At 41.2% G+C, this 19,164-nt stretch overlaps 1 protein-coding gene across 2 annotated transcripts in view; it reads right to left on the reverse strand.

Annotated features, from left to right (window-relative positions):
• The window catches only part of PIK3R1 (phosphoinositide-3-kinase regulatory subunit 1), an 86,452-nt gene that overhangs the window by 23,342 nt on the left and 43,946 nt on the right, over nucleotides 1–19,164 (reverse strand). For both annotated transcript variants that reach the window (XM_057741966.1, XM_057741973.1), the window contains exons 3-4: nucleotides 5,683–5,775; nucleotides 5,168–5,242 (exon numbers count right to left, since the gene is read on the reverse strand). In XM_057741966.1, the coding sequence (XP_057597949.1) occupies nucleotides 5,168–5,242; nucleotides 5,683–5,775 (168 nt within the window). The remainder of the gene's footprint in view (nucleotides 1–5,167; nucleotides 5,243–5,682; nucleotides 5,776–19,164) is intronic.

A 19,164-nucleotide genomic window follows, 5' to 3' on the forward strand; every position in this document is an offset into this window, starting at 1 on the left:
ATTCAACACTGGGGTGATATGAATCACAGCTCTGAGTACCTGGGGTAGAATGAGGCACACTGCCTGGTGGAAAGAGGGGGTGCTAGGGGCAGGAAGGACCACGGTCGCTGCTGAAGGATGCGCACCAGTGATGAAAGATGACTTGAGGGAAATTCTCTGGGGACTCGTGTGTGTACTCGGTGGAGAACAGGAGAGCTGAAGAGCACAACGCTACGTTTTTAAACAGCTTTCCCAACCCTGGCGTTCAAAATCAGTCGGAGAGGAGCATTGCTGGGGGTGCTGATACCACTTTCAATAATTTGGATTTCAGGACAGAAACGTGTGAGACATTATCAAGAAGTAACCTGGACCTCCCTGGTGGTGCAGTGGTTAAGAATCCACCTGCCATCTGCCTGCCAAAGCAGGGGACACGGGTTCGATCTGTGGTCCGGGAAGATCCCATATCTCACGGAGCAGCTAAGCCCGTGAGCCACAATGACTGAGTCCACGTGCCACAACCACTGAAGCCCTCGCGCCTAGAGCCTGTGCTGGGCAACAAGAGAAGCCACAGCAGCGAGAAGCCTGCGCACCACAGCGAAGAGTAGCCCCCTGCTTGCCATAACTAGGGAAAGCCTGTGCACAGCAACGGACACCCAATGCAGCCAATAAATAAATAAATAAATTAATTAATTAACAACAACAAAAAAGAAGCAACCTAACTAGGAGATTGACAGGACTGGGTTGTGGCCTCAGAGAGGATGAGAGAGAATCACAGTTTACTCACAGGTGTTTAGCATGAGAATGAGAAGCAGCTCTTGGATGCCCATGAACGAGGTGTGATTTTATAAAGCACTCAGGTTGAGTTGGAAGCTACCAAAGTTCCTTGGACACGTCGTCATCATAAGCTACACCTGTCCCACTAACTAGGCAGAACTTATGAAAGATAATTGTACAGTACCATAAAGCTCAGGCAAGTCCACCTGGTAGCAAATGTGGACAGGTTAGCTTGAGGAGAAGAATCAAAGGTGGAGAAGCAAGGGGTTAAATCAGTTAAATGTCCCACAAAGAACAAACTAGAGGCATATCACATCTCTAATAAGTGTGGGGAAGGGCTAGACTAGGTCTTTGCATAAAGGATCCGTGTGGAAAGTCATACAACTGCTAGTGTGACTGTCACACAACGTTGTGTGTGCATCGCTGTTGGAGTATTCCATAGCCACCCACTACACGGCAAGCCGCTGGCCCCCCAGAATCCGCGCCCTGTATACTTCATTTAATATCACTTTGCCCAGCAAATTCATATTACTTAATTTGCTCACCCTAAAAAAAGGTGATATACCATTTGGCGATGAGGTAGAAACATTAAGATGGTAAATATTCCACACGTCCCTCCCAGAGGCAGGGTTTCTGCCACCTCCTCTGTGCAGAAGCAGCGCTGATGAGCTTTCCCTCTATTGTGACACTTCCCACTATGGTAATTACAAGTCTCTCTCCTAGACTGACGGTCCCTTGAGGGCACGGACTGTGGCTCTCACCTGCTCTTCTCACGTCCCTCAGAGCTCAGCAGAGAATGTGCTTGTTAAATGCTTGTGGGCTGAGCTACAGAAAGTCCTGAGAGTGATGTTCATTCACTGAAGCCCTTCTCCAACACATGAGGTGTATTCCAAAGAGTCTTTATAGCCTTTGAATGAAACAACCTTATTTGAAGTCTTGGGATAAGCTCACCTTATGTCAAATGCCACTAGAGTTGATGGAGTATGTTCTATTTATTTACAGATAATTTCTAAAGCGCCTTGGAGTTTCTGACTTCTGTTCTAGCAGTCTCCTTTCCTGCATTAAAGCTATCCTAACATACTCTTCCAAGAGCTAGACTCATCTGTTGTGTGATGACTGTGGAAGTTACGCTCAGAGAGAGCTACCCAGTCTTTAGGTCTGGGTTGGAGGCATTTACACCCTCTTTACCCTGCTCTTCTGAGTCTACTCCTGACAGGTAACCAGTAAACTCTCCAACCCTTCACCTCTTCTCCCACTGGAATGCAGTCCCCTTCCCGACTGATCTCTAAGTAAAGGGTTCTCAATTGGGGTCTTCAATTTTGCTGCCCCACCCTCACGAGACATCTGCCAATAGCTGGAGACATTTCTAATCATCACAACCGGGGGAAAATCTCACTGGCCTCTAGTGGGTAGAGGCCAGGAGTGCTGCTGAAATCCTACAACGCACAGAACAGCCCCTTGACAACAAAGAACTATCCATCCTAAAATGTCCATGGTGCTGAGGCTGAAAAAGCCTGATTTTTAAAAGTGAGGTATCTTGGGACTTCCCCAGCAGTCTAGTGGTTAAGACCCCACACTTCCAATGCAGGGGGTGCGAGTTCGATCCCTGGTTGGGGAACTAAGATCCCACATGCCGTGTGGCGCAGCCAAAAAAATAAAAATAAATTTCTACCATTTCTTTAAAAAAATAAAAAATAAATTAAAATTGAGGTATCGACATACAACATTATAGCAGCTTCAGGTGTACCACATAATGATTTGATATTTGTATATACCTTTGTTAAACCAGCACCACACAGAGTTATACACATAGGTTTTTCTTGTGATGAGAACTTTTCAAGGAAAAGCCTGATTCAGGTTAAGAAAAACCAAAAGAGAGAGAGAGTGTGAGAGAAAGAGAGAGAATAATTCACACCATTAAAATTGAAACAAGACAGGGACTTCCCTGGTGTCCAGTGGTAAAGAATCCGTCCTTCAATTCAGGCGACACAGGTTCAATCCCTGGTCAGGGAACTAAGGTCCCACATGCCGTGGAGCAACTAAACCCGAGTGCTGCAACTACTGAGCCTGCAGGCCACAAACTACAGAGCCCACGTGCTCTGGAGCCCATGTACCACAACTACAGAAGCCTGCATGCCACAACAAAAGATCCTGCATGCTGCAACAAAGATCCTGTGTGTTGCAACTAAGACCTGACACAGCAAAAAATAAAAATAAATAAAAAATAAATTTAAATAAATAAATAAATAAAAAGACTGCCATAAAAAGAAAGGAATTCTTTAAAAAAATTAAACGACAAGAAAGCAATCATTCATCTTAGGGCAATGTAGTGGGGGAAAAACAAGAATAAGGACTTTTGTAGTCAGAACAATTTGGATGCAAGTCACGGCTTTACCATCAGCAATTACTAATATTTATATCACAAGACTGATGTGTGGATGAAATAAAATAACTTAGTAGTGCTAATAAAAGTGGACTGTTGTCCTCCACCCACGTCTTTCCTTTTCAGACATTGATAATTCACAGGGTTGGTTAGAAGCCATGCTTTTTGTTTTTAGTGTAAGTGACTTATCTCTGAGCTTCTTCCAGCATATTACGATTTTTTATAGACTGAAAAATCCTCAAGCTGGAAACAGTCCTGGAGGATCCTCACTCCTAAACTGAGATAATGTTTACTCTTTTTGTTTTGCCACAGAATTCACTTTTATGGCACAGAATCGAAGGGAAACCAGTTCTCTGTGTTTTGATCTCAAACGGGGAAAGAAAGCTGCCTGACAAAATATCTTGTTGACGTGAATTTAGGTTATTTATTCCATCTCACAGGTGGTGTGAAGATTTTTTTTTAAAGCCCAACTGCATCATTTTGTTTTTGGTCACATTTAAAAACGTAACCGCTCTTTCTCAAATAACTCCCATTTCATCAGTCTCTTAAGTCTAAACATTTCCTGTGACTTTCAACATGTTCAATTTGACCAATTTTCTGACCAAAACATGTACCTCTATTTCAATTGGCTAGGACAAAATTCATTGTTTCCTTAACACCCTGGTAAAGGGTTAGAGATAAAGAAAAACAAGTCTCTTCACCTTGATTTTTCTGCCAGTCAACTTCTAATGACCTACTCTGGATGTGTGTGGGAGGACGTGCCCTGTGTGTGTGTAAGACTGATTTCCATGTACAAAGGGAAAATGAAAGTTAAAAAAAAAAGTTTTTTTAAGCTTCAAACATTTGGGCGGTACGCTTCAAGTAAAACTATTGGCTGATAAAGATCTAATCTCCTTCTTTTTTCCCAGAAACATCTTTTCTAGAAATTTTCATAAGCTGCCTCGTTTTGAAGCTGCCTCACACTTCAAATTTTTTCATTTATTAAATATCATGCGGGCATTCTTTGCATAACTGCATGTCTGAAAGTGCTTCTTCCAAAACTGGGTTTTATTCCTTTTGGTTCAAACACCCAAATTCAGTTAAAATAGTGTGAGGCAAAAAATTATTAATAAAAAAATAAAAAAGTACTGGGAGGGAAGGAAGGATCTGAGGGATTCCAGAAGCTGATATAGAAGATGACTTGCTGGAATGATGGCAAGTAAATTTACATCTGTACAGTTTTATTCCTAATGGCAAAGGAGGGAAGGGACAAATAATAAAGCCACCACTTAGTTAAATTAATTGATGTCATTTAACCAATGGTATGCTAGAGCAGACTTGTACCAGCTCACAATTCTTCCTAAGTTGGAGTTCAGAGATCACACACTGGTAGCTTGAAATTAACCAAGGTGAGAATATTTACACCACAGAAATGGGTACATGCTACAAACCGGGGCTTTTTTTCACCCCAGAGAGTTTGTTTACCAGCACACTAGTGAATATAACAATAGCGTGATGTTACTTGATATAAATATGGCATGAAAAGGCAAGCAAGAAAGGAAGGAAGAAAGAAAGAAAGGAAGTGGAAGGAAAGGGAAAAGAAAAGGAAAAAGAGAAAGGGGAAAAGGGAGAGGTCAGAAAGAGACCTTTGTCAAATAGCACAGACTTATAAATAATTTTTCAACTGGTCCAGATGAATTAGACGTAGCCGATGGCAGGGTCAGAGAAAGATGGTAGATAAGCAGGGCCAGAGAAGTCCTAAGATGTTTCTTAAGATGTTTCTCTCCTCTGCAATTTCTGCAGCACCCAGAAGCTCACGGCTGTGATGACAGCCAACATACCTGCAGGCAGGCCGGCACACACACCCCAACTCGGGAGGCAAACATCAAAGGTCTGCACTCTTACCGTAAGAGGGCAGCGGGAAGTGTGCATATGTCTGAGCTCCCTAACTGAGAATGCTGCACAGTTAAGCTCAAGTGTTTTGTGCTTTACCTGAAACAGAAAGGGAAGAATCGTCTTTCCCACGTGTATTTCTAGCTCTGTGACACTCACCACAATCAAGAAGCTGTCGTAATTCTGCTGGGTTGCTGGAGCTCTGTGTTCTGTATAGAGTTGAACATTCCAGACCTAGGACACAAAACAGACTGAGTGTGCAAAACACAGCTCTCTGGAGAACCTGTGAGCTTGTAGCCAGAGAGACATTGCAGTTTCCATCCAGTGTCTATTCTAGATGTGTACCAAATATTCTTGGAAGTCAACTTCTACTATTCATCGTACCTGGCATGTTAATAATTTTGGCAAAATCATCTGGCCACTGAGGAGCAAGTTAATTCTATTTATTAAAATAGGGAGAATTTAATAGCTTCCATACAGTAACTACAGGTTAGTATGGAGTTAGAAGTCGGACCGAGATCATCTCCCCAGGTCGCGGCAACAGATAGCTTAGCTTGTGTGTCTAGCACAGGCGGCAAGAAGTGTATTTAATGAATGTCCATGAGACAAATATAAATAACACCCACCATATCAGGCCATAACCCGTTCACTGAGTCCCCCTCCCAGTCGATTACCTTTCTTTTCAATGGCTTCCACTAGCTTGACAAGAAGCAGTGGAGCGACGTCAGGAGGGGCGAACTGCTCTGCAAGGTCTGGAAGCGTCAAAGCTGCAAATAAACACAATCGTGCGGTTATGCTTAATCGGGGTAACGCAATGCACGAGACATCAGTGAACACGACTAGAACACAAAGTCATGTAGTTCTATTGGGACGGCAGCAGTCTTCGGCTGGCATGAGAGAGAGAGCCCGTGCTGGGCCCTGTGTTTAGAAGGCTCCTCATGGGCCACCCTCCACCTGTGCCTCTTCTCACAGAGTGATGAGTTTGAGGGGCCAAGGGAATACGCCAGCTGCCTCTCTCCTAGGACACACTCACGGTGCTTCCCAGAAGCCTGGAATCCCTTTCCCCAGTGGCCTCTCTGGCCTCTTCTCCAGGCCAGGCCTCCCCAGCACAGACCTCCCTGCAGGGGTGCCCCTGTGGACCCAGGGAGTGGGGCTCAGGAGGGAATGCAGTCTGGACGTGTAAGGTCCTGGCAACGCAGGGCCAAGCCAGGGACCAGCTCTCCCCATATCAAAATACTCTCAGGCAGAACTCAGAACCCAAGAAATCTAAATTCAAACCTGTCTTTCTGGTCATTGTGAAGATACAACTGTCCAGGTAGGAGGATGGAAGACATTTTATTGAACAGTCTGTTAATATGATTTACAACTTTAAAATATTTAGATACAGTTGCTTGGGGCTCCTTCTGTACTTTTGGCCCAAGCTCCACAAATGCCGGGGTGGGCTTAATATCATGAAGCCAGTACACTGGCCACCGGACATCCAAATTAAGTCCCCATGGACCTGCTCTTGACAAGCCTTTATTAGCTTACATGTTTTGCTCAGTTAATATCTGAAGACCATGATGCTGTCATACACTGTTTTTTCCAAACTTTTATTTACATGTTTTACCAAATGATACAAAAGAAAAAAAATTTAATTGGATGACAGAAATAATGTCCTTCAACATTACAATGATAACTGTATTTTCACCCCAAAAACATATAAAGTACAAATATTTTTCTCATAATACACCAGAAGAGGGAGCTAAATATACTCATCTCAAATTTCTCAAACTGCAGAAAAAAAAAAAACAGGTAAATGACAAGTCTTTAGGAAAATATCTACATGTGCAGTCTGTTTATCAGCCATCAATAAATAACTTTTAGACACTTGAGGTTCATTGCTGTGTATATACTCTCACCCAGGAATAGTTTATATAATCTAAGCAAGACTAAATATTGACAGTTTTGTTTCAATGATATTTTAGTGGTGTGATTTTTATCATAAGCCATATGTCATGTTAAGCAAATTTCTAATGAAGCCCATCTTTCTAATAGCGAGTCAGCACAGAAAAACAGCAGATTCCCAAGACAACAGTCAAGTAAGATTATGTTAAATTTTGACCCCAGAGAATTAAGTGTGGTTTATGTCACTTTGGAAACCCAGACCCTGCAGTGGAAGACCCTTTCAGGTTGCACTATTCCCTGAGATAGGGATGTGATCTTGCCACCTAACTCTATTAGCCATTCTAACTACCCAGGATGAAAGGAGAAGAGCTAAGTTATGGAAGAAAATCCTATAAGTAGCACTCTCCAAGAAGGGCTTTCTGTGATGATGGGAATGTTCTATTAGCCGTGCTACCCAACAAGTGCTCCTGAAATGTGGCTATTGCAACGGAGGAAGTGAATCTTTAATTTTTATTGACTTAAAATGAAACAGCTGTATGTGGCTAGTGACCACGGGACTGAAGAGCTCAGTTCTATAGTCTGAGCAAAGGCAAGTTTTGTCAATAGCAGATGAAGAGAGTCCTGAGTTGACTGCGCGCTACAAAGACCCCACTATAAAGCCATCCCTGAGGACACGGCATCCGTACATGGGGCTCATCAACACCTGAACGCAGGGCACACAGTTTATCACTCAGTTTCCTGGGCCACTTTGTCCTACTGCAACAGCACCTGAATACATTTTGTACTCACAAAAGCAGGACAGATAGGCCACTGACTTGCCAGACAGCGATGATGTGGAGAGCTGAGTGGGAACTGCATCTCACCTGTGTTTCCTCCACTGGCTTGAGACTGTGGGTCACCTGGATAACTTGCCAGGAAGGCAGAATGCCCGATATGACTACCAACCCCCAGAAGCAGATATCCAGGAATGGAGCTAGTCATCTGTTTTGGGTTAGTGATAAGTTTTAGGACGTATTATGATAAGTAAATCCATGTGGGTGACCCCCACCTCCTGCTTGAAAAAAGCCAGCAAGGACATCGCCCAAATCTGTTAAAATATGAGTATACCTGAAAAACCCTTAAAATACAAATATCTTGGGGTGGGGGGAGTGATAAATTAGGAGGTTAGGATCAACATATATATATATATATACTATATATAAAGCAGATAACCAACAAGAACTTACTGTACAGTCCAGGAACTATACTCAATATTTTGTTATAACCTATAAGGGAAGAGAATCTGAAGAAGAATATATATATACACGTGTGTGTGTGTGTGTGTGTGTGTGTGTGTATGAAACTGAAGTGCCTGCTATGCTGTACACCTGAAATGAACGTGATATTATAAATCAACTGTACTTTAACACAAAAAAATACAAATGTCCTGAAAGTTTCAGTCTTTTTCATTAAAAGCGCTACAAAATAAAAAAAGGAATCCTATAAAATGAAAGAGCACAGCATCTCATTTCCTCTGATAAACTATAAACTACTTCCCTTTGCCTTAGATTATCAGATCACAAAAATATCCTTCCCACAGATGACTTCTACACTGAGCAAAATGAAATATCATCCTATCAGCACATGTAACAGAAGGAAAACATCAAGGTAGAGACACAGTGAAGAGAAATATTAATTAGGACTCACTGTAGTGTCTCTTCCTAGCCCTCTCAAACTCACAGATCTCAGCACACACCGAAATGAAAAAAGCTAAACATTAAATGGTAAATGCATAAACCCACATACCCACGCAACGTTCGTCCAGCTAACAAGCCTAGTTCCTCTTTCTCTTCCCTCATAAATTACACAGGCATTTTTTTAAATAAAAAAAAAACCAAAAACTTTAAAGTTGGCAACTGAAAATGGAATTACTTAATAAAGGTTTATCTCTTTCCAGAATCTTATCAACACCATCATTTCTGCAGGCAAATATAGAAAGTTAAATTAAGTGATAATTGAAGATTTCACCTAATTGTGATTGAGATATGCACCCAACAGTTGTTATATTACTGGGTTGGCAAATACTACATATAAAATTGTTTCTGCCACTCATTTCTTCACTTCAGCTCGAAGAAGGAGGAAAAAAAAATCTTTCCTTAGTCCTTTCAGTGTTCCTTTGGCAAAACATGGTAGTTTACTTCCCATATCCTGAGCTGCAAAACATCATTTGTTTCACTCATACAAGTGCTACATGAAATTTCTAAAAAGCATTGTGACGGCTATCAGGTATCTATAACAACACTTTTCTCAAAGTACACCCCAGAATACTTTAAAAACACTAGACGTATATAGTAGAAAGTACAGGTACTCCTCCTTTGTAACATATTGAGTGAATTTACCACTGAATTTTTTTAATATTGAAAAAAAGCTTATTACCCAAATGTATAAATGATCGTAACTGATCAAAGTTTTGCAATGGAAGTTTTAAAAGGTAAATTTTTACAAAGAAACAAGGTTTTTTAAAATAACAATTCAAGGATTTCCTATTCTCTAGTACAATATCCATGATTCAATCTATTTCCCCTTTAAAATATTTAAATATAGGGGATGTGGAAGCTTTACCCAGGGAGCTTTTAAAGTTCACATTTTCTACTTTGGGCAATAGGATCAAGTAACAGTGAAAGTCTAAAAAGCATTCTTAGGCAAGCTATTAATTACTTCAAGAATCCTAAAATCAACTATTCCTTTAATTTTATTAAATACACAAGGTCAATATTTACGCTTCCATTAGATCCCATTTAAAAAAATTCCAACAGGAAGTGACAATTGCTAGGAAGTACCAAATCTGGCAAGTTGTTCTTTGAAAAGTCAATGATAAAGTACCACATCATACAGTCCAATAAACTAAAACATAATGGAACTAAAAAAAAAAATATGTGTATATATATATATACACACACACAAAATATAGAGATCATAATATGGTGACTATTAAACAAAACACAAATTAGCAGAGCATAATCCTCATCAAATTTACATATAAATTCTCATGGGATTTCACCTTTCAGACAGATTTTTATACCTGAATGAGGAATGTATTTTGGATTTTGAATCCTGCTATAATCAGTGTACACATCTGGAGAGCCAAGTCTACTCTTAAAACTGGATAAATTTTAGATTCCTCTACTACATGCCAACACCAGTTCTTCACTCAGCTGAATCACTGTTCATCAAAAGAAATCAGTATTACTTAAGGAGAAAGACAAGGAAGAACAGCAAAAGAGTCTGAAAGTGGTGGTGAAGCTGAGACGTGTATCGTTTCAAAAAAAAAAGAGAGGACTCAGTCTTTAAGGGGAACACCAATGAACTAGGTGTCCCAGGCTGTAGAAAAAATTTTTGATGACACATCAGATGCTGCATTTTCCACTGGTTCTCTTTTTCCCTTTTGCCCTGGCAACAACCAATCACACGGAACAGAAGAGAGCCTTTTCTCCCAGCGTAGGCCCTTCCCAAACCACTAACATGGACAGGCCTGAACAGTCCTTGGGCACCAGTGGTGTGTGGGAGACAGTGGCATTCCTCACGTTAAATGGTGCCAACACCGCTACAAAGTGCAAGATGAAACCAGCACACAGCTGCACCTTTTGGAGGCCTTCTCCATAAAAAAAGATATTTTAGAGTTAGTGCCTGGCAGGGACAAATGGAAAATTTAAGCTGAAATTCTGGGACTCCAGAGACTGCCCAAGCCAAGTATTTCATTACTGATGGAAGCAGCTTGGAAGTACATAAAAAGCTGCCACTTACCTTTTAAAATGTAATACAAATACACAGAAAAGAGCATATATGCAAAGTGTGGATCAATATGAAATCAAGATGCTTGTCTATTAACTGTTGCTGAATCAAACTTTATTCCTGCCTGAAACAATCTCGCTCATTCTTTCAAATGAAAAATGTACATTCTGGTGGGCAAAAATCTAACAAATCCCAATACTTTTCTTAAATAAACCTTATAAGCACACTCATACTTTATGTTTATAATGGTTAATACTCTGCAGGTTTAAACTTCTCAAGTCCTGTGGGGAAGGCCATAACAAATGCTGGCTAAGATAATGCAGCTAAAAACTAAAACAAAGAAAAGAACAAAAGCAAAACCCAAAACCCCCAAACCAAAATAAAAAAAAAAAAAACACCCCCAAAAAGCACACCAATTATGAGTTCCTTAATTTTGGAACACACTTGTTTAATCAACAGCAGAGAAATTATTAACAGCACAGGTTAAAGCCAAAGAGACCCGGGTCTTAATCTTGGTTTTGCCACTTACTGAGTGTAATCTTGGGTAAGTTAATTAACTTGAACCCCAGTTTCTTCACCTGTAAAGTGGGAATAATTTTAAGTGTAACAAGGATTAAATGAATAATATATAAACAAACATAGGTAAGCACAGTACCTAGAATGTAGCAAGCACAAACTAATGGGTAGCTATTATTTAGAATCTTTTTTATTATTGTTATTCATAGATGTTTAAAATACCCAATTGCAATGGCAAATGTTAACACCAGAAACTATATAATTAAGACAGAAAGAATTCTCAATACTTTTTAAAGTTGGCAAACAGGAAGCATATGTAATAGGGTAGACATCTGCATTTTGCCTTTCTACATATAAAAACACTCAATATCTTTTCAGAAGTCATATCTAAATTATCACATGATTTTGCACACAATGCACTTTTCCCCTATAAGGACTACCTATTTGAGTTACTATACCTCAGTTTTCTGAATGTAAAGGAAAGATGAAATTGCAATGATATTGAACTTGGTGGAAACAAGGATTTTTCTTTTGGAGGAGGAGGAAGGAAAAGAAAATATGGGCAACTGAAAATGCGAGTAGAAAGAGTAGATGTAAAAGTAAATCTTCAGCCATAACTACACTATTTTCAGGGACAACTAGTCAGAGGGAATTAATAAGAGCTGTCAGCAGATTTAAACAAGAAGTTTGCAAATCTTTTCAGATACCCTAATTAGTCTTTAATATCTTTAAGTTTATCTTCTCCCATTTATCTCTTCTGCTCCACAGCTTAAAAACAAATGAAAGGGATCTGAGATCCTCTGCCCAGTTAATTTATTTCTAAACAAGAGACTAGTACAGGAAACAAACAGCAGGCAAAGACTTTATTAAACATTAGCAGACATTACAGCTTTACTTCTGATGGCCTTGGCTGAAGCCTCTGTGTTGAGATAATTGAAATGCAAGATTACACTTAATCTTTGACAGGCTAGCCTAATTAATTGTGATTCTTATCACCCAAATTGGAGTCTGATTTAAAGATTACAACTTACAGCGTACAGCAAATTAAGATGCTGGGCTGGAGATAAATGGGGAACAGAAAGGGACTCCCCCCTCCCCATCAGGAAAATAATTTATAGTTAAGTCCCCGGGATTTCAGAGGCTAGTGGTTTATAAGGGAAGTCGCTCCTTTGTCTACTAGCGTAGAAAGATTTTGTATCAAGTGTGACTGAGAGGCCCCAAAAAGGGAAGGAAAGAAGGGAAAATCATGTGCCACATACCCAATGGGCGCCTGTTTGTTGAGTGAATGACTAGTACTGAACATCAATTAGGAGTCACACCTCCACACTAAGTATTTCACAGGCACACTTTCACTTATTTTTCATAGCAGTTCCTTATCGCCCTCAATTTAAAGGTAAGGAAACTGACAGAAATTAAGTCATTTGGTCACAAAGTTTGTAAACAGTGTCCCTGAGTTCAGCTTGGGCCTGTTTCTCTCCACCAGAGTCTTCAAGTCCCAGTCAAGGAAAGAAAGCTGTGATAAGTTTCCCCACATTTCCCCACCAAGGCTCCCTGATTTAAGGGTAACTGTGGCAAGGGTGGTACATGACACACAGATATGGGATGCTACATTGTACACGTGGGCAGCCCTAGTACTTTCTGGTGTGTTCAAGTAAAATGACCCTGATAATACCAGTTTTTGCACTTCCCCTCAAATAAACAAGTCAGTACATTGCCTCTCACTAGAAAACATCCTGAACGGCAGATGATTAAGGTGGTAAAGAGAAAGCAATGAGAGCCCCATTAATAACAAGAGGGAGGTGGGGCTCCAGGTGAGTCATGCCCTCTCCCTTAGGGCTCAGGGCAGAACATGGAGGCACTCACTTGAAACACTTCTATCTGAGACTAGATTTCACAGTCAAATGCAGAAAATGTTAGAAATGCTTAAAAACAATAAAGCCGGCTCTTCCAGTGTAACTTGAGAAGCCCCAATCTCACAAGAAGGGAAGGATCCTCTGATCAGGAGAGCACAGAGGTAAGAGAGAAACTGGACAGAAAGATGCTACTGGGGAAACCAGAGACCAGAAAGAACCTGACCTTGTGGTTGAGGTTGGAACCTCACTAATGAACAGCACAGAAGCTAAGATGTTGGCTGACCGAGGAGAGACTGCAGAGGGGTACGCTGCGGAAGAGGCAGAGCTGTCCAGTGAGGCAATTTTAAGAATGCCTGGATGGAAATCAGAAAAAGACCTACCAGATTCCATTCCAGGAGCTAAAGAAGGAGCAGGGCTTTTTCTCTGACAATTCTGAACATACCAGAAAGAACTGTGCAGTGAATGGATGTCCATATATCCTCATCCCAGACTCTATAATTAACATTTTATTATATTTATTACATATCTTTCCATCAGCCCATCTTACTTTTTTTGGTTGCATCTCAAAGTAAGTTGCAGAATTCAGTTGCCATGGACTGAACTGCATCCCTCCAAATTCACATGTTGAAGCCTTAACTCCCAATGTGATGGTACCTGGAGATGGACCTTTGGGAGGTAATTAAGCTGAGATGACATCATGAGGGTGGGTGCCATCATGATGGGATTAATGCCCTTATAAGAGATAGCAGAGAGCTTCCTCTCTCTCTGCTGTAAGAGAACACAAAATGAGCCACTGCCTGAAAGCAAGGAAAGGGCCCCTACCAGAACCCAATCATGCTGGCATCTGGATCTCAGACTTTTAGCTACATGAACCGAATGGAGAAACTAAGTTGTTTAAGTCACCCAGAATATGGTATTTTGCCATGGCAGCCCAAGCTACCTAATACATCAACACCCAAAGAGAGGAAAGAAGCTGTAAATCTAGAAACAAAATCAATGTCAAATACCAATTCTATAGGTATTTAATAAGCATCCTCTGTGTCAGAATATTCCCAGAGGCAGCTGTTTAGGGCGGTGCTTCCTAAACTTTAATGTATATTAATACTCTGATTCAGTAGATGAGGGTGAGGTTCTGAATTTTGCATTTCCAACAAGGTCCCAGGTGATGCCCAGGCTGCTGGTCCTCAGACCACACTTTGAGTAGCAAGGATTGAGAGTCAGCCCACCAATCAGAGAGAGGAAATCCAGATCCCTGTGGGAAACAGACGCCCAGCGATTAACCTTCACACTGATAACTTGTTGCCTAAATGCCCTGGGCTTTGCGGGCTGATCTCACACCAGGTCCCATGGCCCAACATCTAAACGTGTCAGGCAGGTGATGCTGCCTGACTCAGAGGGTCTGGCTATCAAATCTAATTAGATCTGCTACCATGCCCAATTAGATACCAAAAGAGAGAGATTAGCATTCTTCTTCTCCTCCAAGGTTCTGGATGATGGAAGAGTTCCTTTAAGGATCACCAGCAAAATGGAGACCACAGTGTGGTCTCCATCGCTGCTCTGTGCCTCTGTGTACTGTTGTGTGGGGAGAGACCACGTGGTCACAACTTGCCCAAGTTCCCACAGAAGTTCAGACCAAGGGCTAGAAGCCAGTTCTGATGGCCACACCAGAGCTTTCCTATCCTGCCACATTTAAGAGGACTCAGCTCTTTAATTCAGTGGGGCAGGGGAAGGTAAGGAAATATTAGAAAGGCTGACCTGACAAATTAGTACTAGTACTACTACTACTGATAGTTCCCATGCGTTGAACAGTTAGTGCTGGAAACTGCTCAATGCTTTATGTGCTTTATCTCATTTAGTGTGCAGAATCTTGTGCAATATTACAATTGTTTCCATTTTACAGAGGAGGAAACTGAGGCTAAGTTAAGCAAACTGGCCAAAATCATGCCAGCGGTCAGTGGTAAAGCTAGGGTTTTAAACAGCAGATGGACTTCAAAGCTGGCCATAAAACCACTCCATGAACCTCATTTCCTCCTTAGGAAGACGTGCTGCATGACGCCATCCTGAAGGTTACAAAGCCATGAGAAGGGGGGTGGAAAATCTTTGCAGGATACCCATGGTAAAGCACTTGGCAACAGGAGACATCCACAGCTACAACCCTTAGCGACAAGAGATGCGTTTGTTCAACCTGAGCTGCGACTGGAGAGCCAGCCTCTCACCATCACCTCAGCTTTATCAGGATTGAACCCTTGCCAGTCTGCTCAGCCAGGCTAAATATTTTCAAGACAGCATTTATTAAATATTTTCTCATAAGGCTAAACTAAGCACATTCTTCCCCAAGGATGTAATGGGTTTTATTTAGCTAAATATAGCTGGCTAACTTATCACTTTCAGCAAGGTACAAATGGCCTTATTTTGGTTAATCCTCAGATGGGGAAAGGGTCCAGCGAATAATTTACCAAAAAAAAAGTTATATGTTTATAGTAATTTATATTTCAGAGATGCCAAAATGAAATATTAATCTGACAGACTTAATAAGGATATGAAGGGAGTTAAAATGCTCATGATCAAAGAAGCAGAGAAAAGGAAAAAGATGATGTGTCTACAGGACTGGAAAGAAAAAGAAAATAAAGGCGAGAAAGACAAGGGGCCTGAAAGTAACCAAAGAGAAAACTCCCTATTGGCTAACAAGAAAATGAAGAAAGGAAGATAGTATTTAATCATATTTTTGATTACATGTTTTTAAAAAATCACTGACAGAAAACTAAGCTATCCATGTATACAATAAAGATAGCAATTATGATATAAAAGTAAACACAACCATTAACAATTGTGTGAGGAATCAGTTTTTAAAAACTAGAGCAATACTTTCACTCCCTCAGACAAATGTGAGTTAACTGGTGGGCTAATACATTCTCCCATCTCACAATGTACAACAATTACTAGTGAAATGAACAAGAGGCTATTCACCTCTCAGCTAAAGAAATCCATGGACTTGTTCTGAATATGCATTTCTTTTTAAGGATAACAACTGTAGATGGGTCCATTTGGGCAGCAGTTGGATCCCATTAAATTCTCAAAAAAAGCACAGGGTAATAAACAGTGTTACGCTACAGAGACTTATTTGTGCCAGACTCATCTACCTTTTTTAAAAAAAAAAAAAACTGTGATACACGGGAGGTCCTGTAGAAAGAGCAGAAGTAAAATATAAAATATATTGATTACAGAAAGAAATCTGTGTTCCCAAAAAGATGATCAGAAGTGAGCTAAAAAATACAGATGGGTGATATCCGAGGAGTGGGGGTAGTTTTATAATCGCTTGAAAGTCAGCAGGGGACATGTGGCTATGTGTCAAATACAACATGCGGTCAAACAAAAGGAGTGAGGTAACAAAGCTTGACCCAGATACAGAAGTATTCACTCAGTCATTTTCACCAATACCTTATATCCTTGATAGAAAATGGGTAACAATTGGTAGGTAGCACCCAGCTCAAACTTCCCAGTGAAAAGTGGGAATGGTCAGACACACGTTGGTTTCCTGCAGTGGAAATGCCTGTGATGCTGCTGATGAAAAAGGACCCGGCTGCCTCCTCCTTAACCGCCCAGAACACCCGATGCTCCGCTTCCTTGCACCACTTCTGTCTTCAGTTAAAAGGGAAGTGATAGGCCTGAACCACGGGAGTGAGTTTTGTACATTTTGTTCTATTAGATTAGGCCTTAGGAACTTCATGAATTATGAGCTGTCAACTACTTTTTCATCTGCTATAGAAGATGCTTCTTAGAAACTGTGGCTATAAATAAGTCAACAGATGTTTTTTGCTGGCTTCAACAGGAGCTTGGGTGATTTTTTAAAAGGGGCTAGAAGTTAAGCGAATGAATCCAAAAGGCTGTGTTAGGTTTCCCCCTGTTGGTCACTTTTGCATTCGCTTTTTCAACACTGAAGACTTACATGAGTCTGTGACATATTTTCTGGATATTACTTGAATGTAATCTGTTGGAGAAACTACAAATTAGGGTCTTATAACACACTGCATCCTTTCTGTGACTTCTCTTTTTTAAAAAAAAAGCCCTATTAAATGCCATGCCCATGCAGGATTGCTACTGTATCGTATGAAAAACAATTGAAACGCCACTGTGTCAGAGTAGGGAAAAAAAACAAAAACAGACAACATGTAAGGACGTGAGTTCTAGATCCGTCAGTAACTGACTGGAGAACTTTGGGGAAGATATTTAATATCTCTGCGTCTTCATTTCTGTATCAGTGAAGTGGTAAGGTTTAGACAAGGCGTTCTAAACTAACTTCTAGTTCTTAAACTTCCATGATTTGAAGATAAAAGTCAAGGAGATCACATGGCCAATATAAAACACTAAATTGTATTTAATCATGAATTACTCTGAAAGTAACTGTATATTCCCTTTAGCTATCATGTTGTTGCAAATCTGGCAAAAATCACAGGCACCTGAGGGATGGCTGGTGTTGGCACCAGGCAAAAACTTACTCCAAATATGGGGGGTGGGGAGGGTGAATAAATTAAATTAAGTTAAATAAGTGGGAACATGGCAAAAATTTAGTTATATTTCATTAGGATCCTTTAACCTATAATTTCTAACAGGGGAGGGCAAACTTTATTGAAAGTGATTTTAAGTGAGATATAAACTTTCACTTTCCCAGAATGAACAGTAAAGCCAAAGAACTAAAATCTTTCTCCCATTTCTATACCTGGATCGAACAGAAGACAGCGAACCACATGTTCTTAAATGTATTCCAAAGTCATGGCTGCTACAAGTCAGGGAATGTAACATTAACTGGTTTCTATGTACAATGATTTAGGGGTGTGGGGGGAGGGGGAGATCATGAAATTGAGAGGGACAATCAGGCCAAATGAGGAAGCGGGGAGGGGTGAGCAGTCACTGGGCTAGACAGTGCTCTAGTCACTTAGGTCATTTCCTCGAGTCATGGTAACAGCCCTGCAAAGTCCATCAGTCTCACTGTGTACGTGGGAAAGACTCAGGGAGGTCAGATGGCCACAGCAAGATCACTCGACTAGTGCTTGGCAGAGCAGATACCACAACCCACGTGTGTCTGAATCCAAGGACCCTGCTCTTTCTACTTCATCTGTGATTTCTCCCACAGGCAGTTTTCTCCTGTTCACTCTCTCCTGAGTTTCTGAATTAAGTTGCTTGCAAATGCAGTTCCTTTCAACATCTTGAGATTATGACCAATGCACACTGGGCTCTAAGAGATGGGAGGGTCTGCACGAAATGAGCTTGTGATCTGTGCTATGCAGTCGCTGAGTACAAATACCAGTGATAAAAGAGGTAAAGGGCCCCAAACCCCAGATCTTTGTACGTTTATCCAGTTCCCTGTGGACTTGGGACTTGCCATTCAGTCGTTTGAAAAATAATACATTCTCAAATCTGTGGCAGTAGGAATAATCCCAAATCACACAAGACCAGGAATAAAATATTCAAGACTGCCCTTAGTAGCTGGAGCTCTCATTACCACGACAGTAACATAATGGGTAGCATTTACCATGTGCCAGGTACCGTGCTAAGTTGTTTTACTGAAATTATCTGATTATGAGGAAGGTTCTCTCAGCAACCCCATTTTACACTGGAGAAAACGGAGGCTCAGAGAGGTTAAGTGCTTTGCCCATGCTCACAAAGCTGGACCAGTCAGAGCCAGGATTTAATTGAGAGGGTTTATTTGGCTCAGAGAAGACGGCGGCAGCTCCCTTGCAAGGGACCCTCTTGTACTAATTGAGCGTCATTCATCCCTGAGTGCCATCCGGCATGGGTTTTCTTTAAAGACTGCACCTCTCCTTGGTGCAACCCAGTGCACTACTCTGGAAACTGCGACAGCCAAGAGCCAGACCACAAAGTTAGGAAAAAAACAAAGCTGACTAGAATTTTCCAGTCAAAGGACAGACCTGGAAAGCAGAGAGATCAAGAACAGCACTCCAGGGCTTCCATGGTGGCGCAGTGGTTAAGAATCCGCCTGCCAACGCAGGGGGCACGGGTTTGATCCCTGGTCCAGGAAGCTCCCACATGCCACGGAGCAACTAAGCCCGTGCACCACAACTACTGAAGCCCGAGTGCCTAGGGCCGGTGCTCCGCAACAAGAGGAGCCAC

This window comes from Hippopotamus amphibius, chromosome 1 (genome assembly GCF_030028045.1).
Source record: "Hippopotamus amphibius kiboko isolate mHipAmp2 chromosome 1, mHipAmp2.hap2, whole genome shotgun sequence".
Lineage (NCBI taxonomy): Eukaryota > Metazoa > Chordata > Mammalia > Artiodactyla > Hippopotamidae > Hippopotamus > Hippopotamus amphibius.